The sequence below is a fragment of the Strongylocentrotus purpuratus genome, unplaced genomic scaffold (assembly GCF_000002235.5).
Source record: "Strongylocentrotus purpuratus isolate Spur 01 unplaced genomic scaffold, Spur_5.0 spur5_contig_828, whole genome shotgun sequence".
In the NCBI taxonomy this organism is placed as follows: domain Eukaryota; kingdom Metazoa; phylum Echinodermata; class Echinoidea; order Camarodonta; family Strongylocentrotidae; genus Strongylocentrotus; species Strongylocentrotus purpuratus.
Window position 1 is genome coordinate 244,661 of NW_022145533.1, and position 23,179 is coordinate 267,839.

At 37.9% G+C, this 23,179-nt stretch overlaps 1 protein-coding gene across 5 annotated transcripts in view; it reads right to left on the reverse strand.

The window, feature by feature from the left end:
* The window catches only part of LOC105441512 (cell wall protein DAN4-like), a 36,788-nt gene extending 14,192 nt beyond the window's left edge, over positions 1-22,596 (reverse strand). For 2 of the 5 annotated variants that reach the window (XM_030983223.1, XM_030983208.1), the window contains exons 1-4: positions 22,510-22,596; positions 13,727-14,364; positions 10,777-10,809; positions 9,658-9,699 (exon numbers count right to left, since the gene is read on the reverse strand). In XM_030983223.1, the coding sequence (XP_030839083.1) occupies positions 9,658-9,699; positions 10,777-10,809; positions 13,727-13,811 (160 nt within the window). In that variant the 5' untranslated portion in view covers positions 13,812-14,364; positions 22,510-22,596. Of the gene's footprint in view, positions 1-2,298; positions 3,273-9,657; positions 9,700-10,776; positions 10,810-13,726; positions 14,365-14,577; positions 14,757-22,509 lie in introns of those variants that run through there. The other 3 variants (XM_030983228.1, XM_030983217.1, XM_030983235.1) reach the window with 3 other exon arrangements.
* Between the last annotated feature and the right edge of the window lie 583 nt (positions 22,597-23,179).

The following is a 23,179-nucleotide window of genomic DNA, read 5'->3' on the forward strand; positions in this document are numbered from 1 at the left end:
GCCAGATAGGATGCGCTAAGTTTTTCCTGATGTTTTAACAAAGTGTGACTATATTTCCAATAACCTCAATTAAATTATGGCAAAAAATATACTTTGCATTAAAAATGTTTGTTATGATAAGAATGTTAATCTACATCTGCACAGTTCAACTGTAGTTGATGCAGTTAAACACGATTGAGCATCCTCTTTGGCTTTTCATATATAAATCATTTGTAAAGTCATGCACAACTTTACGAACAGCTTTATGAAACACCCCCAGATGGAATAGAATAGGATAGGGGCCATGAACGGAATCCATTGTCCAAGCCAACAGGGATGGAAACATCAATTGATATTGAGATGATCTGGTGATTAGAGTCGTAAGTGCAGAAAAAAACTGACAAGGAATTAGCCAGTTTATAATTATCCATATCCATTTTATCTATTTAAAAGTGCAATCAATAAAATGGTGTGTAAATTTCCATAGTTTTAAAAACAATCCTAGGAGCAAGTACTCAGAATGATGTAAATGAAATTTATACAAAATGGTAGCTCTGCTTAATACAAAAAAAAACAATGAAAGTCTAAGTGAGATAAAAGAATAATTTTTAGTCAATTGTGTATGAATTTGCAAAAAATGATAATATTGAAGGGCTGAATCTCATTTGTGATAAAAGTGTGCTCATGTAAGCTTTCTCCATCAAAGAAATAAATGGAAGGTGATCAGAACAAAACTGTTGGAAATGAAGTATTTTATCACTATCACTTTTGATGATAAATGGATGGATCGTAAAATGAAGAGAGGAAATTCATTGATCCATGCAAACAGAAATATATGATCAAATGCAGAGTATTCCTGTTTTTACCAGTCATACCATCACTTATAGTATTTGCGGTAGGTTCAAGTGTTGTTGGATTGGACAGAGTTGTCCCATCTGATATAAGGCTCGTTTTGGCAGTAACCATCGGGGCAGTGCCATCATCGTTAGTTGTGGTACCAAAAGAAGATGATGCAATATCGGTGATTATTTCTGTGGTACCAGAATATTTCAAATGAGTTTCATTTCAAATCTGTTACACGTATTCCAGTCATTCACTATACATTCTACATATTGTACATTAAAGGTATAGACCAGTTCTGGTCATGTGATTGCATTGTGAAAGAAACGGTGTGGAATTGATCAGAAAAGGTTGATCATCTAGCATGTAAGTATTGGTGTGTAGGCCTACTGCAAGGTTCTGGAATCATCAAAATGATAAGAAATTTGGCCCAGTCTTGGTAAAGTTACAAGCACTGTACACAGAAAGATGTATATGGGAATATACCCTATATCTATCTAGTCCAGATAGATATAATAATTTACCAAATATATAAATTAGCTAGTAGGCGGTTTTCCTGGCAAAATTTGTATCATCATGTATTAGTCAAAACAATATATTCTTTCACATGATTGGTAATAAGAGCTTCCATTTTTGAGGGGGGGGGGGGCGTTTCCAAAACTGGTCTTTACCTTTAAATCACTTCCCAGGCTGGTACAAGAAAGAAACGGATAAGTACTCGTGCCCATTACTCTACCCCAACAACACAACTGATTCATGGCCATTGGGGGTATTGTAATATTTTGCTTGACGTTTTGTCAGTCTGATGTCAGTCTAGTTTAGTGTTACTGGGGTATTCACTTTCACCTTCCCATCCCACTCCTGATGTTCAAACATTAATAAAGTCTTTCCACAAAGTGCACCATGTTAACTGATTTGCCATTTCCCCCGGGTTACAACATATCGTCTCTGTTTTCACGAAGTGACGGTAGTGACAAAAAATTGCATTCACTTTGCGTGACGAATTTCCTCACTACCATCACTTCGTGAAAACAGGGACGAAATTACTATACTAAAGCTAAAGAAATATAGGAACTCTTGAATCTACAGAATATTCTGTGCAAGTTTTATTCTGAACAGTTTTTATAATCTTCACAATAATCTTGTACAGATTATTCTGTAATTTCACCACTTCATAATCCCATCTTTGAAAATTATTTTTCCAAAAAAGCATAAAACCAAGATTATATGATGGATTTCAAGCAGGTATATATATTAGAGCTAAAAAGGGATTGGGTAAATTTGTCTCAGATTCTGAAACAAAATCCTGGATTTAGGTCATGCTGCAATGATAATTATAAACCTTTAGGTCAGTTAGGAACCCCATGACTTTTACAAGCCAATCGCCTGTCTGATTATCAATATATTTATGATTGGAAATTGGGGGGGGGGGGGGTGTGACATGACATGATAAGACAAACATAAATGGACATGGCATGATGCATGAGAGAACGGTTTATTTATGATTGCAATGAATAACAAAATAGGGCTGAGACTCATCAATTCTAGGAATTTGTTCAAGGAAGCGGATGTAGTAAAGTGTCTAGTACAAACTTTTGATTAGTTGGATATACTTGTACTTGCTCATTTCTTTGTTAAAAGGTAGATCACAAATTATATATACTTTTTTCCATTATATAATTCTCCCTATATTATCAAAAAAAAGAATAAGATGTTGATAGACAAGTATTCAATGAATCTCAATCAAATGATGAGTCAACCTTGTGGACAAGCCATGTGCTTTTCATGATATCTCACTATTTTGAATAGTATATGATATTGTTTTTATCTGGACTTGGAATTGAATGAATGAAATGAAATGAAATGGAAAGAAAGTGACTGGTTCACAGGCTAAAATACAAAATACATTGGCTAAAACAGGATGCAGAAGACTTCCTTAAAGTGTAATTCTATGGAGCTTAATTAGAGTTTGTCCTACACAGCATTTAACAACCGATATTCACGTATGAATGCAAAGCCTAGGAGTGATGAAACATTTCATGGAGAGGAGTTGCAAAGCAAATGAAATAGTAGGTCTTCGAGATGAATTGCAGTGATGTTAAACATACCCCAGGACAAAGCAAAATTAATGACAAAGACCACTGACGACATTGTTGGAGTAGGGAAGGGAAACACGGAAGCACTTAATGTCTTACCACTCTCCGTACTGCCACTACCACTACTCACATAACTAGTGGTAGGGTCAAAGGGTAAAGTTGCTGTGGCAGTACCTTGTGTTGTTGTCGTCGTTTTTGTTGTTGTAATGCCATTACCTGGTGTTGTTGTGCCCGTACCTAGACTTGCTGTGTTTAGATCAGTAACAGTGGCAGTAGTGGTAGTAGTTTCGAAGGGTGTGGTTCCATCTCCATCTGGTGTAAGGGTCGTTGAAGTTGTAGAAATCTCAGTTGTACTTTCTGTGTTTACCAATTGTAATTGTTTTACAACTTTAATAATCCTCTATTAAACCTCCAATATAATATCTGTAAAGCACTTTAATAGAGACGGTTTTTTGTATTATGCGCTATACATATCCAGATTATTATTAATGATCATTAAGAATGTCAACATTAAAAAAAAAGACTGTACACAAAAATAACCGAGGCTCCCTTTGGGTTAAAAACAACAACACAGAAACATTGTACAGGTGTGTATTTTTTAAATAGTGCGGCACTTTCACTGCTTGTACAATGTTGCTGTGCAAGTAATTGGTCTTCCTTTCTAAAGATTCAAATCATGGATTAAGTATTGATTTTATATAAATTTGGAAATAAACTACCACACTGCCCAAAAGAATTATATACATGTATGTCTACTTCCTCCTTGGGAATACACAATGTTGCTTTTACACAAAAATACACCATTCCAAAAAGGGACCATTTGATAATTTTCATCTCCCTTTAAACATGATATACAGAAAATATTGCCAGATCACTTGTTCTCGAGCTTTTGTACCAGGGTCCAGGGATAGTGTTACTGTCACTTTTAAAGAATTCCCCTCTACTCACAGCACATTTACATGAACAGAGTAGGTACAATAACGAAACAATATGAAGAAAAAACAACAACACTTGTTCCAGAATATGTATTCAGGTCCAATACCTCCGTCACACGACCAAAACGACTTTAAACCATCTCCAAACTGAGTCTAAACCGAACGATTCTAGGTCTTTCATCATAATGTTAACTCTTGTTCAGCGTTGGCATCATGACTCCCTGAGTCTTGGGCCGGATCAAGCAAGGTGGATTGCACAAACACATGTATCCAAAATGGCTAGTAATGCCTAGGTCACATTTGCTCTGCGGCAAGGATACGGTGACCGTACACACCCAATATCATGAGATACTTGTGGCCTCAGGGTCACCCTAGGGCGTATATATATGCCTATCTTTGCAGGGCGTATGGATCGCTGTGGGATTATAATGTGGAGTTATAACTTTTTTTCATTTCTAGGTTCGCCATAGGAATTTGACACACCGTAGCCATGCCGTAGAGCAGTTCCACGGCGACCAAACGTTGAGATACGGTGGCCATGCGTTTGCAATGCGGCTGCCCTAGGGTCTTATGAGTTACAATTGACTTTTGCAAAACCAAAAAATTTGCGGCGGCTGCAGGAATTCCACGGGTGCCCTAGGGCAGCCTTGAGGCAACCGTGCGACATCACTTCAAATGCTGTACGGCAGTAGCACGTTTTCAGCTACAAATTCAAAATACGTTGTGCGGCTACCCTAACATAATGTGACTGCTACTGTATGTGACCGTGGGAATGCTGCGGCGGCCCTATAATTGCTATTGGCCGTAGATAGTTTAGATCGCACGGCGGCGGTGGCGGCAAATGTGACCTAGGCATAAAGTGACGAGGCCTTGACCAAGACTCTACTTATTCCCTGTGCTAAGGTTTGTCTTGTAGAGCTCATGCAGGCTTCCTCTGGTTCCAATAATTACAGGTAGGTCCAGCTAACGTAATGATGCACTGCAGGACTAATAATACACCCAATTATAAACGACATTTTGTTCACAGCTATCTTTTCAAATTTGTTATATCAGTAATATTTCCTTGTGATGATTCAAATGCATATATATGTTACATATATGTACTATAATTTTTGTATGGACCTATTTTCACTTTTTAAGGGCCAGTGTTTTTCTTCACCTTTCAAATGACAAAACCCTCCCTGCTCCTGTATTATTTGTTGTTAACAATCGATGACATAGTAATTGCTATTCCCTGGTTCCATAACTGCTACAACAACTACCTGTGTTAGAAGATGATCCTTCTGGAGATATTGCGTTAGTATACAAATTAGTAGGACTAGTGCTTGGTCCAGGTTCTGGGGTGGGGTTTGTATCAGCTGGAGACGAAAGCTCAACAGTGATTGGGCTGGGCACAGTGGTATGCAGGTCCGTCGTACCAGTATTTGGACCGGGTCCTGTTGTTGATGGTTCGGCTAAAAAATAAGATCCAAAAATAAGATTTTCTTCGGAGGACAAGCTGACAAGATACCAGTCAACCAGAGAAGCCTAAGAAAATTATCAACTTTAAAAGTAGGTGCCAATGAAAATTGAAATGTCTGCTGACAGCACCATGAAAGGCATAGAAGCCAAAGAAAATTATCGAATTTAAAAATAGGTGCCAATGAAAAATGAAACATGTGTTGACAGCAACATGAAAGGTGGAACATAACGCTTCACAAACAGATTTTCTACCAAACATCACGGAGTGCACCTGGGACTAAAGACTTATAAAGTTCCATGGATGCTAGCAATGATTTTACACATACATGTACATTGTGCGAGTAACATTTTGTCTTCAAGCTGTATAATGAATTGTATTAACATGCTAACAAAGATGCCGGTTGGCTTTAATTGACGAAGCTGTCATTGATGCCCACACATAGCGGAGCTCCATGCATTCTTTACAATATGGAGCCTGAAGAACTGAAAAGCCTGAAACAGCATTTCATCAGAGCCAGTCAGGAATCGGACAAAGACCTAAACACTTGCAATCCAGTATCAAACCTGATGCATGTTCAATTAAAAAAAAAAGACATCAAACCTGAAAACTTGAACACAGAAACACTTAAAGGGGCACGTTCCCGCCAGTGTAGTTATCGGAACTTGCCATCTGCGTAAGAGCCGTATTCTGTTGGTGTCAATAGGCAGCTATAGCGCGTACGTATTTTGAGCGCCCTCTGGAATACGGGGAACATGCCCCTTTAAGGCAAGCCAATGAGACGCGAGATAAAACAGGAGACTCGATCTTTATGGAGCAGCCATGTACAATGTACAGACGTACATTCAGTAAAGCAAGCTTAGCTTTTAAAAGCAAAATATGAACAACAATGTTAGTCAGGTGGCTTTAGTGAAATTACCATTACTTGCCAGATAAAAGCACCATTTTTGGTACAGGGCTTCCTTAGTCCCTACTGAACGATATTAGGTTAGGAGCCCCCAGCAAAATTTCAATTTAAGGGTGTGGAGGCGGGGGCGTCTTTTTTGCGCCCCCAAATAATGTTATAACATTGATTTGTTGTTGTACAAGGTCATTTTTAGTACAGGGCTTCCTTAAGACCTACTGAACGATATTAGGGTAGGAGCCCTCGGCTTTTGTACAAGAAAAACTCAAATGTTATATTACCTTATAAATTATTTGGGGGCTACGAGGCGACGCCCCTGCCCCACACCCTTATATGCTATTCTTGCTGAGGGCTCCTACCCTAATATTGTTCAGTAGATCCTAAGGAAGCCCTGTACCAAAAATGGCATTTGTACAACAACAAATAAATGTTATAATACTGTATTACTTTCTAAATTATTTGGGGGCTACGAGGCGACGCCCCTGCCCCACACCCTTATAATTCCTACCCTAATATCGTTCAGTAGGTCCTAAGGAAGCCCTGTACCAAAAATGGCATTTGTACAACAACAAATAAATGTTATAAAATTATTTGGGGGCTCCAAAAGAAAAAGATTTTTATAACTGGATCACAATTCGTCGCTGTTTTCACGAAGTGACGGTAGTGAAAAAAAATTGCATTCACTTTGCATTACGATTTTCCTCGCTACCGTCACTTCGTGAAAACAAGGACGAATTATTAGGATGAAGGACTGTGAAAACAACACAGCATTCTCCTTTCCTAGTCCCATTTGAGGACAATGCATTGTAGGTACTGGGGTAGAACTTACATTTTATTCACAAAGGATTTCTTTTTATTCAAACTACTTTGTTAAGAGATTTTAAACCCATTGGAAGAAAGATTTGAAAACAGCATTTCTTTTTTGTGTGAAAAGTAAGTTGCTCCCAGCATCCATTTATCTGTGCTTAAGGGAACGGTGTAATTGAGAATGATTTTACTTCTTTAGAGAGACAAAGAGACAAGATGAAGAGATAAAGAAGAAATGAGAGAAGTGAAATTTATTGAAACAGTCGAGGACAGAGAAGGGAGGGAGGGGGAGAGGAAGGGGGAGAGGGAGTGAGAGAGAAGAGAGGGAGAGGGAGAGAGAGAGAGAGAGGGAGGGAGGGGAGAGAGGGGAGAGAGAGAGAGATGGAAGGAGGGGGGGGGGGGGGAGAGAGAGAGAGAGAGAGAGAGAGAGAGATAGATAGAGAGAGAGATAGATAGAGAGAGATAACGGTGATTCTTTTCCCCTCTGGGGGGCACACCCTCTATTTTTACACACAAAAAAAGCTCTGTCATGTCTTTGTTAGATCTGAACTGAAGTCTGACAATGTACGAATGCAACATGATTTATTTGAAGTTTGAACAATGCTTTTCCAGAGCAACAACCTACATGTACAAATGTATATCATGCATTGCCTCCCGCTAGCTAAACATCCATGGAGGCATGCAATAATTTTCATTTCATAAATTCATTTAAATTCATTTTACAGATTGCACATAATTATCGCAGATATAAACATTCATGATTGAACAGTATATTGGGAGAGCAGCATTTTTTTTACTGCTGCAAACACTGACTGACTATTCATTTGATCGAAAGGCAGGGAATTCCATATGATATGCCAGGGCCACTATGTAAAGTTGACTTATGTGCTGTAGCAAACAAATCATTTCCACGGCAACAGCACGTAGCATAATATGTCACTGTGCATTCTTAATTCACCACTCCTAAATGCCAATGAGCTTCTGTTCATAAGATTAGTGAGGAACACATCAGCTTGTCTGCTGACAGCCAAAAATGGGTTAATCATTAAAGTGACATTTATACTGGACTCAGGGTTATAAGGCTTAAAGATGAAGTTGAGTTCTGGTCATGCGATTGCATTGTGAAAGAAACGGTGTGGAACCGACCAGAAAAGGTTGATCATCTAGCATATAAGAATTTGTGTGTATTGCAAGGTTCTGGAATCATCAAAATGATAAGAAACGTGGCCAAGTCTTGGTAAAGTTACAAACACTTGCACAGAAAGATATATGGGACTACACGAACATGTGGCGTAAAAAGCCGCCCCCCCCCCCCCCGATTTTTACGATGTTACATGCATATTTAGAATATGAAGGCATTTAAAGAGCCATGTTTTTCAGGGAACATGCTTAACTGATGTTCTTCCACACTTGCATAATAAGAATGAGTAATGCTCACAAATTATTTTTCACCTCTTCCCAGAACTCGACCTTCTCTTTAAGGCAAAATCAGAATTAAGCAAGGAAGTAATAGTCCGAGGTCAGAGTTGTCCTTGTGTCCCAGGGTCAGGTTCATGTGAATACTGTTTAACGTAGTTTTATGCCCTTTTGATTTTGAAAAGAGAAATACTTTATATACATGTACGTGTGTGTTTCATATACATGTACATGTATGAAAATGGATATAGCCTTGGTTTATAATAATAGCATTGAATTGATGAGGAACAGACTTGGACAGTAATTTCATTACAAAATGGAACAACAAGTTTTTTGATGAGATATGAAGGAAAGCAATTACCACTTAGATTGCATTCAACACCCAATTGGATAGGGTGAATACATTATAAATATCTAATGATACAACAGTATACTGGGGGTGTTTCATAAAGCTGTTCGTAAAGTTACGAATGACTCTACGAACGACTTGAATATGAAGTGCCAGATAGGATGCCCAAAGTTTTTCCTGATGTTTTAACAAAATGTGACTATATTTCCAATAACCTCAATTAAATTATGGCAAAAAATATACTTTGCATTGAAAACGTTTGTTATAATAAGAATGTTAATCTACATCTGCACAGTTCAACTTTAGTTGACGCAGTTAAAAATGATTGAGCATCCCATTTGGCTTTTCATATTTACGTCATTCGTAACGTCATACGTAACTTACGAACAGCTTTATGAAACACCCCCCAGGATAATGAATGTGGTGTTTATACACTCCTACTATGACAACATGATGGTAATTATGCATAAGGCCTGGTCAGACATTGACGACAACAATAAATCGTTCCCAAATTGCTCCTCTGTTGACATCTATGACCTTTCACCTGTGACCAACATGTACTAACTCTAAAATCTAATCAGATTGTTTTCCTATGGTGATACATACTACCACCAAGTTTGGAGTTCATACCTCAAGTGGTTCTTGAGATATTGCATTTACGAGAAAGAGAGACGGATAGACGTACAGATGGATGGACTGACAACCCAAAACATGCCTCCGTCAACACCTTTGGTGAAGAATTTTATAAAAAACAAAAATTGATGTCCTTCACCAATACTGTGGTACACTTTAATTGAAGAAGAAAATCAGTAACACAAAAGAAAAAAAACATCCTTTTTCTTGATCACTAATAAAAAATGATATGTACAAACCTGTACCGTTGGTAGTAGTCACCGTTGGAGTGGTGGTATTTCCTGATGAAGCATGCAGTCAATGTTGATATGAATGGACAAATAATTGCTTGATGAGTTTAATATGTTAATATGGGACTGCAGTGTTCATATACATGTATGTACATCAGGGAAAAAATTATTTAAAAAAATTTTGGGGGCTACGTTTCAACCTCGCTTGCATGAAAATAACACTCTTTAATTTGTTTTGCATTGAACTCTGTGCAAATTTTTTTTGGCTCTTTTATGACTTTCTGGGGCTCTTTTTGGTATTTTGGGGGCTAATTCGCCCCGAGCCCCGTGTATTTTTTTCACTGATGTACATACTTCGACATTCTTCAAAAGAAGAGATTGGTCTAGTGATGGCACTGCATTGCAAGTGTGGAGTTTATCATGCACAATGCAATTAAGGCACAGATTCAAATTCATTACAAACAGCATTGTAAATTACACAGGACATACGGCAGGGGACTATTGGAAGGGATCAAATTGAGAATAAAACTGAACTGAACATAATTGAAATCCTAAATCAAATTTCTGCCATATATTCAACTTTTCTACTTTGTTTATTCAAATTAAAACAAGTTTGGCTCTGTATCTATTTCATAAACATATACCGTATAATTTTTGAAATTATATCGCCTGATTCAAATTAATATACCGAGTAATAAAAACAGTAAATTCATATGGTGAAAACAAGTGAATAAAATCAAGAATTGGTGGCCAATCCTTCTCTGGACAAAGCTTAATTAATAGAAACTGATTGTACGACTGGATCTACATGCACATGTATCTATCAATTATACAATTAATTGCTATATAGAGAGCTTTGTGTAATATATGACCATTTAGTTTCATACAGCAATTTCTATTGCTCGATACAATTATTACTAGTTTTCACAAAATAACTACTTTTTATAATTAAAAAGCATTACAAATCTACATGTATATCTACAAAGAGCACATTAGCCATCCAAACGCACATGCAATGGTCATTAATCATGCAAAAAAAAAGAAAAACAAAAGTTATTATTAAAACAAATAAATTAACAAAAAATAAACAAATATATGTTTTTTTTAATAAATTATAGTATCACTCACCAGTTGGAGTTGGAGTTGTAGTATTCGTACAGACTAGAGAAATAAAAAGAAAAGTAGGGAATACTTTCATGTTTGGGACCACACCAATGTTGATTCAGAAATTTAAAAAAAAAAAAAAAAAAAAAAAAAAAAAATTAAATTTAAAAAAAAAAAAAAAAAAAAAAAAAAAAAAAAAAAAAAAAAAAAAAAAAAAAATCGAAATTTTGAAAATTCTGGATATCCCGGATTTTGGGGTCCTAGAAATCCAGAAAAACAGGATATTCTGGATTATTCGGGAGGGTTGGCAGGTATATTACTAGGATTTGATCTCTGTGACCTTGTCAGATCCTCTTTCTGTGGTACTATCACCAGGTTTGAAGAGGCCTATCTGAGAACTTTCTTATTAATTTTATTTTATTTTGGAAACCACTCATTCGTCTGCACGCACACACTTCTGCATAGAGTTACAGAGTGAGAAATAGTAGACAAAATTATGCGCTACTGGGTAGGCCTAGAGCGAATGGCGGGATTTTATTTAACGATAAGGCATCACATCTTTTATAAGCACATGTATTTGAAGTTACAAGCATTTTAATTAATGCCAATGAGCAATATAACACTGAGTTCCTATAGGACATCTATTTATTCAGATGGTCATATATCTCAGCCTATACATAACATATTCAATTGGTTTTCGACATTCTGACATTATTTTTTATGCTCTTTTGGAAAATGAAGAAAAAAATTGAGAAATTCTAAAAATAGATTTTTATGATGTCACAGCTTCAGTATTCTATTGGCTCTGCAAGAACATACATGACACAAGTTTAGTTTGACGTTAATCCATCAATCAGTTCTTGAGATAACGCGATCACAAGCTATATTTGCATACATAATGAGCCCTGTGACCTCTGACCTCATGACCCCAAAATCTAATCAGTTCATTAGCTCTGCAAGATACATAGGGGAGAGTGGGGATGTTTGGAACGCGGGGTTAGTTGAAACATTGAGATTTTCCTAAAAATCAACAATTAATTTCTAGAAACACTGCCATTAGGTGGTGTGCAAAAGCAACCCCCACATACCACATTACCTACATGTACAGCACATGGATCTCAGTCTTCTTGGAGTTAGAAAGGAAAGTTTGATTTTTCAACTTTTGACTAAATTTTTTGACATTAAGAAATTTTGTATTATCTCTATGATGTTTGTAGATTCATGTGGCTATATTTTTGGTATGTTAGGCTCTTATACTAAGCTACAAAATAAGGCTAAATAGGTGTGCAGTTGTATGCCATGTTTTGCACAATAAGTTTAAACATCTGCTATGCATGTGCTCTCGGGGTTAGTTGAAACATTGGGCAGGGGGTTTATTGGAACATGTTCCAACCAACCCCATCATATTAATTAAATGTAAAGTGAATGCATATTACTGTATTTTTTTTTTCACATGAAAGCGTGCTGTAGTAAGCTTAGGTCTACCCACATAATGATAATTGTGTTAAATGTAGGCCTACGCTAGTAAATAGGCCCTATATTCACAAATTCAGATCATGTTGAAATCAAATGTAGTTTTTTTTATGCACAAATTTCCAATTCCCACTTTTAGGGCATCTCCTGAACTTTTTTAAAGATTACAAAAATCATCTTGAAGTTGCACTTGAATGAAGGTCAGTGATATGTGCATAGTTTAGGGTTGGGCCTATTTTTCTAGGAATGGTCTGGCCTATTTTGAAATAAACTTTATAGTTATGAATTTATTGAACCGTAACATAAAATGGGTTATAAATGTGTGATGAACAGTAGGCCTTTAGAAGTTTTTTTACTATTCCAAATTACTTGATTTCAAACTTTAAGGGTAGATCATATCTGTCGCATCTCTTTCGCAACCTGCTTGAGACTCCTATTGTAATCATGGCAGGAGTTTTAGGCAGAATTCAAAGGAGACTAACTTAAATGTTGTACATCCTTAACCCTAACCCTGTTTTTGTTTCTCATTTCAATATACATAAAAAAAGAGTGGTTCACCCGGGATTCGAACCCGGGACCTCTCGCACCCCAATCCCTTGATCACCCATAGCGAGCCAGGCCTGTGACGCTGCCATGGCAGCGATTTGGTACCTATATAGGCCACCGGTTGATGACGTAGTCGGACTTAGTGCAATTTTCTGATTTCGAAATTTCGAATTTTCGACAGTGAGATATAGTGAGCTATAGGTCTATTAGGGTGAAGGTTCTGAACCTGAAATATTGTTTTGGAAACAAATAGTTCGGCATACAATTTGTAACAATAGTAAACAACTTTATAACCCGTGAAGTCTACATCGTCTTTTCAGCTAATCTCACCGTAGCCCCCTTGAGACACCTACAGACTTCAGTGACTGCAAAAGGTCTCAAGCAGACTCAGAAGAAGACTAACTAAAAGACTGTGTAGCCTTAATTAAGTGTTGTTGATTGTTGTTGATCATTAGGGCATACCATATTGATTTTTAAATTGATTTTTAAAATCATTTAACAACAGTTGTAAGTAGTTACAGTGTAGTTTTTAAGTAACCACACACCATGTTCCAAGTAACCCCATGTCATGTTCCAACTAACCCCATGCATGGGGTTAGTTGAAACAGCTGAGATAACTTTTTCAAAGTTGATTATTTTAATAACAAAAAAACAAGTCTTAAAATGTTATATGCTGTATTTGTAACACACAGATGTATGCTTGAACTGATATAGTTATTAAATCCTGAATCAATTTTAATTGCGTTATAGAGTCATTTTTCTGAAAAATGTTCCAACCAACCCCACTCTCCCCTACATCATGACTCAAGTTTGGCGGTAATCCATCAATCGGTTCCTGAGATAACGTGATCACAAGAACGGGACGTACACTTGTATGTACGGACGGACAACTAGAAAACATAATGCCTCCGGCCACTTTGTAGCCGAGGCATAAAAAAGAAGAAATCAGACTTACAATTAGGTTCCGGAGGAAGCCGAGGAGGAGGGGAAGTGCATGTATAGTTGCAAACGTTGGCACTGGTGAAACAAACATTGGCCATCTTGACTGAGCTGTGATGAGATAACGAGTCTGAATTTTCACTTCACTTTCAGAATCTTTGCCCATCTAGTCACGACGTCCCCGCACATGTATGCAATATCTCTTCCAAGATGGACGCTGATGGCACTGCTTGCTCAAATCATTTCTGTGATGAAGTTTCATGTCTTTACAAAACAGATATCCCAATTAAGTCATATATGTAGATCTCCCCTGAAAGAATATGTTGGCAACTGGCAGCATTCAAATTTTGTAGCTAATTTGCAGAGGCAGATCGACAGGGTCAAGCATGAAATTGAACTCAATTATCGGTCAATCGGCGCCTAAAATCCATTATGGCTGGCTAAAGTGATATAAATCATCTGGACAGCAAACACAACACATTCATGGTGATCTCGTGATGTGACGTGACTTGAGATATTCCTATCCCTGATTTCCTTGAGTTAAACCTAATGTTCTGATACACATAAAGCCTAGAAGAAAGCTTGTCATTTTCTCCCTTCTTCCAAATCAAGCTGAATTAGTCTCACCCTGTCTCTCATGTATGACTGCAGTTCCTGCATTAAGAAAAGAAAAAGAAAAGGAAAGGGCATTTCTTGTTTTAATACTGCATGAAAAAACACCAAAAAACTACCAAAGCTACTTCTAGTATTCAAAGAAAAATAGAACATTCATATATGCATACAAGTAGAATCTGCAATATAAATCTTTAACGTTTCTAAGCACACATACAAAACAACCTTCGACTAGAAATCAACCAGAAAACCAACCTTTGCTGTTGAATACACGGTTTCCAATGCTCCGCACATGACAAGTTCACAATAGGCTCTATTGTGGATATAAAAAGAGCACATACATGTATATGTACGTCCTATCTGCTTTCTGAACCTTACATATATTCCCAGAGGACAATAAAAGAAGAAAGCTACACTGTACACCTATACAACTGTAGTGTATAGCCACAAATTTGGGGCTCTTTCTAAAACATACCTGTACTACCGATACTCAGATGGCAAAAGAAGCCATATACAGTACAACAGAAAATCACTAAACTCAATATCTTACGCACATCTTACGCATGACGCTGTTGCTACGTTACCACTTACCAGGTCCATAGTGCGTGCATGAACAAACACAGCTATCAGACCGACGTGCTATATGAGGAAATTGGTTGAAAATAAATAATTTTTTTTTTTTTTTTTAAAGGGGAAGTCCACCCTGATATCAAGTTGGTTTTAATAGAAGGGCAATTCCACGGTAACGGAAGGACACTCAGACAAGTTTTTTGAACTTCAGGTTTATACTACAAGAACTGTTTTATTAGTATAAGATGTGAAACAATAATAGTAAAAACAGCTCACATTTATAATGCATCTAATACTTTGTTTCTAGGTACAGCACATATTATTACCCCGGTCATCTGATTCAGGCTTATCTGCAACACGATGTATGCACATTTTCTAATCTGCACTAAAAAAAAAAAATTATAATTTTCCTTAAGAAATTTTTCAAATGCAAACCTCCAAAGGGTTCCAGTGAACATTTAAAAGTTTATATTTTTTTGTTGATACTGTACATATATTCCATAAAAATTGAAAGCTTTCAAACAATTTTCCTAACTAACAAAACACAAGTGTAAACCAAAGATGTACACTTTCATTGCATAACATAAACACTTTGAGGTACCGGTAGACAGAAGAAAATAGTACATCTAGATAATACGGCTTAGTAAATAATGTGATATGACAGAGAGCAAATATTTGATGAGAGAAAAATCAATAAATTTCCCAGCAATATCAATTCAATTCAATCCAAAGGTTGGTACATTTCAAACAGTAACTGGCAAACCAGGGTGGTGGGAGGGGATTTCCCTAGCTTATTGTTTAGCTATCACCACGGTGATTGTACAATACATTGCCAGTGTGGGTCTCCTGTCTATTCACTGAGTGTGCATGCATAAACCAGGATACAATTGTAAAATGATTTATGAACTGCAATGGTGGCCGTGCATTAATAAAGTACTGTGTACCGTAACCTGGCAACCAATTCTTGGCAGCTCCAGTTGAAATTTGCAGCCATTTTGAATCCATACAACCCATACCATTTGCACATACAAGCATTTTTCTAAACAATTTTTCAATGCAAAGATTGAATAAAATAAAGGTGAATTTAACATTTTGCATTGAATTGACTTCTTCTCCACTCTTCCCCATACTGAAAATTCAATAAAATGGAAAAGGAAATAATTATACAGATTATCAGATTTTTGTTTTAAAGTCAGAGTTTTAAAGTCACTTCCATTAATTTTTACATGTATGTTCAACAAAACAGTTTATGCAGTACATATACATGTATCACCAAAATGCACCCCATGCAGATGGTACAAAATAATACATGGTCAAGTGATCCATTTTGCATTACGAAAAACTCTCGTTAAAAGAAAGGAAATGAGAAGTAGGAAATATATATTTTACTTTTTCAAAGATATTTTCATGTCCAAAAGTCATTTATAATTTGAATGAAGACCATAATGAAAGTTCGAACGAAGCATAATGACCCAGAATTGGTGATATAACAACAATTTTAATTGTGAAAATTAGCACTCTTTCTCCCTTCCTCTCTCCCTCTATCATGCTTACATGTATCTCTCTCTCCCTCTCTATTACCCCCCCCCCCCCCCGTCAAGGTATTGGCAGGGGGATTACATTGTATAGCGCTAGTACATTAGGCTTAGCTCTAGCAGTAGTAAAAGTCAAATGGGGGTTTCAATTTTAAACGACGAGTTTTCGTCATGGACGCTTCTCATTGGCTACATTCTTGCACCCAAAAGATAAAATGCCTTTAAGCATGAAATAGATGCAGCCATTTTCTTGATGTGATGTACCAGGAGAATGTGTACGCTGTAAATGTAAATGTATCATGCACTAAACTTTAGTTGGAAAGACTTTTTAATTCAACAACAAAACTTTTATTTTTCAAGGAGAAAGGGAAAATTATAGCTGAGAAGGTAAAAGCTATGTTTGGTGTAAAATAGTAAAGAGGGGAAAAATTGTAACTCACCCATTTAAATGGTTCTTGAGATATTATGATAACAATCTCAATGTATGGAATTTCATAAGTTGACCTCTGTGACCCTTGACCTTTGACCTACGTGCTCCAAAATCTAATCAGATCGTCTTCCTATGGTGATACATACTATCCTTAAGTTTGAAGTTTTTACATCTCCAGTGGTTCTTGAGATATCATGATAACAATCTCAATGTATGGAATTTCATAAGTTGACCTCTATGACCCTTGACCTTTGACCTACGTGCTCCAAAATGTAATCAGATTGTTTTCCTATAGTGACACACACTATCACTAAGTTTGAAGTTTAAATCTCCAGTGGTTCTTGAAGTATCATGATAACAATTTCAATGTATGGAATTTCATAAGTTGACCTCTGTGACCCTTGACCTTTGACATACGTGCTCCAAAATCTAATCAGATCGTTTTCCTATGGTGATACATACTATCCTTAAGTTTGAAGTTTAAATCTCAAATGGTTCTTGAGATATCGCGCTAACAAACTCAATACAAGGAATTTCATAAGTTGACCTCTGTGACCTTTGACCTACGTACTCCAAAATCTAATCAGATCGTCTTCCTATGGTGATAAATACTATTCCCGAGTCTTAAGTTTAAATCTTAAATGGTTCTTGAGTGCGGACGGACAACCCGAAAACATGATGCCTCCGGCACCACCTTCGGTGGCGGAGGCATAAAAATGAGTTAAAGGGATAGTCGAGTTCTGTTTTCAGACCGAAAATGCCTTCAAAGTGCATGGTTATTGCTCTTATTCTTATCTATGACATTTATAGTGCCCTTTTAGAACATAAAATTGCTATGAAGGTAATTCTAGACCCCAAAATGTGTAAAATTTAGCCAATACTATCATACCACTTCAGCTCCACTTAAAAAAAAACACGGCGACCGTTAATTAATTATTTAATTAAAAATAACAATACATGAGCCGGCTGAATGTGGATAATATAAACAACACGAAAATGCCAACCAAAAAACCAACATCGGCATTGGCTGAAATACGACGTAAAAGGCGTTACTTCGTTTTTTTTCAACGGTTTTCAACGGTTTTTTCAAATTTGTCAAAATATCTAATATTTGTGGTGGTACATAAATATTAGAAATCGTTATATTTCAGCCGTCTCTGAACCGATTTTGATCAAACAAAGATGATTTTGATCACTTAAATATTATGTTCTTTCAAATTTGACACTCAGTTTTTCATTATCTCACAAAAAAATTATTTTGTGTAGTGCCCTCTGCAACAGAACTCAACTATCCCTTTAAAAAAGACAATTTATTTGCAGAGATGCCAAGTTCAAAGAAAAGCTATGCGTGACATTTTCATGACTCGGCGCGATAGCGTATGTTTCGAAATAGCTCGCATGCCGCGACGTAATAGCAGGTTTGCATGCATGTTACGTGCATGCGATATACATACACGAACCCTGCGAGGAGCTAGCTGAGGCCTGCACGTACGTAGTCTAGCAATTACTACCTTTTTTTTCCCAGTCTGGCCCTGATGCGTGACAAAAGTGGTTGCCATGCGTGACAGCGTTTTCAGACCCTCGGTGCATGACACTTGGTAGCTCTGTATTTGTGACATTTAAGTGTCCTTTGAGATATTTTCTGGTTAAACTGCCTCGAAATAAGAAATATGGACATTTTTCCTATAGTGTAAAACAGAGCCCTACAATATTTTGAACTTAATATTCTCTGACTGTCCACCATGGTTATTAGATGCCTATTAAGGGAGGGTTGAGGGAAAAGTGCCCTGGAAATAGAGTTTGTTTTAGAAGTTAAAATGGCGAATTTATATAGCATTATAGGCAGCTAGTTGGTGCTCCCCAAAACAGCTGTAAAATCCAAGGTTTGATGTCACAGATTTAAGTAAATTGAATATAGACTCAAACATTTCAGATATTTACAATGGCTTTCTCAAATTTTTTGTTTAAAAAATAATTTGACATATTCACACTCTGGTTCAATATTTTTTTTTCCAATTTTGTGCGCAGGCAGAATAGGAAATGCCCTTTGCGATCGCGACTGCAGGTAGATACTTTTCCATTGTGATCACCCAATTTTAGTGGTCCATACTGTATATGCATTTTGACCACCTACACTGGTGCACAGTTCTAGGGCACCGTTTCACTAACCGTAGTCTACCTAAGTTCTGTTGTAGAACCACATTAGCGGTTTCTCACGTTTCACCTGGCCGACCTAGGCGCACTGCCACAACTCTGTCGGGGCACACAGAAAGAACCATCTGGTATGGGGAATTCTTAAAACTGACATTTGTCAATCTTCCCAATTTATAATACACACCCTTGCCGCACGCACAAGGTGGGGGGAGAGGTTAACTGGCTGATTTTAGCCAGACAAAAAGTATGCCTCGGTTTTTCTTTAACCACATGTAGAACACTTCAATTTAGAAAGAATTATTGTATAGAAAAAATTATTGTAAAGAAAAAGCTAATTTTCATATACATGTATATTTATAAAGATATAACCTCAAAAATCATTGAAATTAATACCGATGGGGATAGATGGGGGGGGGGGGGGAAGTCAGGGCGCTACAAAAAAACTAAGCTATCACTTTTTCGTTTGGATTAAACAAAATGTAAACATCAAATAGCACTAGACCATCATAAATATTTAGCATTTAATTTAGTTTATAATTATTGTATATACTTCTTCTTCTTCTTCCGCTCTAGGAGATCAGCAGCTACCAGGGTTGTCATATCAAGTAGGTCCATGGTCATAGCAGGCAGGATTGTCATGTCAGGTAGAATGTACCTGTATATTGGAGATTGCATTGGCACGAGCAGAGTGGATATTGTATAAAAATGACAATGATGCATTAAGAAGGATTTTTTGGTTAGGGCAGATAGTTAGAGCATTGGTTGCTGGTTCGTTTCACAGGCGTTCTGGATGCAGTTCCAGAGTTTTCTGTTGTGCATGGGCTCGAGATTGGCAGAGCTGACTTCGAAAGTCCTTTTTGCATAGGAGGTAGTCTGAAGAGGGCACCACTGCGAGGCTTATTGGCCGTTTTCCATCTCTTCCAGACTTCAAGGACGGCGTTGTATGAGTCTTCGACCTTCGAGGTCCATTCTGCTTTGCCATGTTTACCTATGGAAGGATAGCAGTGTGGGAGGCTGAGTGAAGTTTCAATCACGCCCGTGGTCAGCTTATGAAGCAAGTCGTCCACAGATGTGTTGTCCAGCACTCTCTTGTGGATTGAAGTGAACAACTGCCTTGCTGTAATTTCAAGGGGATCACTCATCAGTATATTGAGCCACTATCTGTTCTTTGGATGCTTCTGTCCATTTGATTTTTAGTCTTTGCAGTTTCTGGGCTGGCTGAGTGGTTGTTGCATGCCTTGGTCGATCTGTATGTGAGTTACATGGTAGCACTATAGACCATTCGATTCTTACCAGCAGGTGATCCGAAGTGTTCAGAGGTGTGTCAGGGCCAATGGTGAGATCAGCAAACTGGTAGAGTGATGATCTAAGCGTTAGGAAGCCATCTATAAATGATGTTTTTGCACGATCGTCCGATCTATAGGTGAAATTTCCTTGGCTTCCAAGTTCCTCTGTTATGCTGATTAGCTAGGCTTGCATCTTTCAGAAAGGTTCGGAGGTATCCTAGGGATCTTTTGTATAATTAGGGTTGACTGTGTCAGCATTGAAGTCGCCTGAAATGACGATGGCGTCATCGGTGTGGGTGGATAGGATGTTGGATATGACGGCAAGGCTCTCCTGGTATTCTACAAGGCCAGGTAGTCACTCTGCTTTTGTTCCAGAATGTTCCTTATCTTTTGGTTTTGTTCCTCAGCTAGCTGAGTCTCTCTTTTAGCTTGGCCGAGTTCCAGTGCTAGTTTTTCATTCACTATTAGAGAAGTTGCTACAGAAGCAGACTTGGAGTTTTTTTCGCATTTCAGTTTACTACTTTACTTATTTGTTTCAAGCGATCTTTACATTTCTTGTACAAATGTAGCTGGCATTGGAGATCTGCATAGTTGAGGGTTGGCTGTCATTTCCCTCAATATTTACTTGTAAATGGGCGGTGTCATGTTGTGTTGACTTGGATGCCATCGTTGGAGTGAGTATTTCCTTGTCAGCTGTTTGAGTAGAAGCTGATGCAGTATTGGTTCGTATGGAGCAGACCTCATCATCGGCACAGACCTCATCATCTGAGATGGAGCTTCCCATTTGTCCTCTGTATGTACAACTTCAGCTGTTGTCATTTACCTTTACCTTAAACCGTGATTCTGGAAGAATGCTGTGTTCTCAGCAGTCCAGTTCAATTTCATTGTCTTCCTTCTCGTAGTTGGGTGTCTTCATCTTGGTAAGTTGGTCTGGCTCGGTTCTGTATCGGGTATTCTACTCATATGGGGAGCAGAAACGCTTGTCCTTCCATACTCGATCCAGTCTGGCTTTAAAGGCATTCACCGTGGTAGCAGTGACTACCTCTTCAGGAAGTGTGTTCCAGTCATTGCAGATTCAGTGTGCGCGCGTAACATGAGTATTGATAACTAGCGCATGATGTAAAGACTTGGTCCTATTGAGTAAGGCTGCGAGTACCCGCACGGTTGACAACTACTCGGGTACGATTTATCATACCCGAATATTCGGCCGATCAAATGCAGCGACAGGATGGCTACCTTAATACGGAAAAAAATAGACGCTCCCCAGCTGGGCACATATGAAGACCACGGTTACAACGAACTAGGCGTTGTACATGTAATCCAGCTCACAATCACAACCGAAGTTACAAACTGATTCAGCCGGGCTGAGGACGCAGATTCGAAATTGAGTCACGTCTTTCGGCTGGTGACGTTAAAAGTCGGTCCCCATATCTGGTTGATACACGTCTGTAAAAACCCAATTACACACACACAATGCCAGCCGGAAATAGTGCCAACCTCTGGAGTTCAAAAACTGTATTCTTTAGTGTCAAAAGTTGTATTTTACTGACAAAAGTTGTATTCTTGAAAATAAAAACGGATTATTACGCGGATCACTGCCTCTTACAGTTTCTACAACCAGGAAGATTTTTTTTTATTGATCATTGGTTGAATATTCATTATTTCGTCACGACTGGTGTGTTTGATGAACCAATAAACATCCCCAAATTGCCGATATGAAATGCTTGTAGGATACTTTACAGGACAGAATGGAAATTTTGCCATTGAAAATGGCGGACGCACACACAAAATATTAATAAAAAATAGGGTCTAGGGTCTAGACTCTAGTCTAAATGAAAAAATATTTAAAAAAAAAAAAAAAAAATTGTTGAAAATCGTATTTTATTAAGGAAAATCGTACTGTCGTATTTGCTTCTAAAAATCGTACTAAATACGACTAAATCGTACTGGTTGTCAGTAGTACTCGCGGGCTAACCCACTGCCATCACTATGGAAACTCGGTTTCCCATGCAATGCGCAGCGGGGTCTCCCCCGCGCTACTCCAGCCGGCTCGGCCGGCCTAGGCGCGGGACCCCGTTCCGTTGGAGAAAACATACAAAAGAACAGAGACAAAATCTCCCCAAAACGGTGCATCCTAAGGTCCTAGTTGACCGTGACGCCAATAATGTAGACATGAGCGCCTACTTCTCACACATCACTGTTTGTCACTCACCTGAAATCCTTGTGGGTAATGTCATCCATAGATTGTAGAAGATATTCAGGCGGTAGCCTAGGCTAGATCTAGTAGGCCTAGACCTAGTATGAAGATAAGAAATGACATCACGGCTTGGTCTCCGAAGTGGAATGCCGCCCTCTAGAGGTGAGGGCGGCATATGATGTCTGCTAGGTCCAGCCGTCGTTCGTAGTCTGCTAGCCTTAATTTGGGCCCTACTACAACATCTTTCTGTGTACAGTGCTTGCTACTTTACCAATTATGGGCCAAATTTATTATTATTTTGGTGATTCTAGAACTTTTCAGTACACACCAATACTTACATGCTACATGATCAACCTTTTCTGATCCATTATACACCTTTTCTTTCACAATGCAATCGGATGACCAGGGCCCCGTCTTACAAAGAGTTGATATCAATCCCAACTTATTTGCGATCATATCAATCGCAACTATGTACATAAGAGATAGGAGACTGCAAACTTGCGAATTGATTGGAGGACCTGCGATTGATGTGCATTAATCGTAACTGTAAGACGGGGCCCAGAACTCACCTTTATCTGGTCCACTCTGCGCGCGCTATCAATCACACACTTGCGCACCTTGTAATTATATTTAAAGTCCAAGTCCACTCCAAAAATAACTTACTCAGAATAATTAGATTAACCAA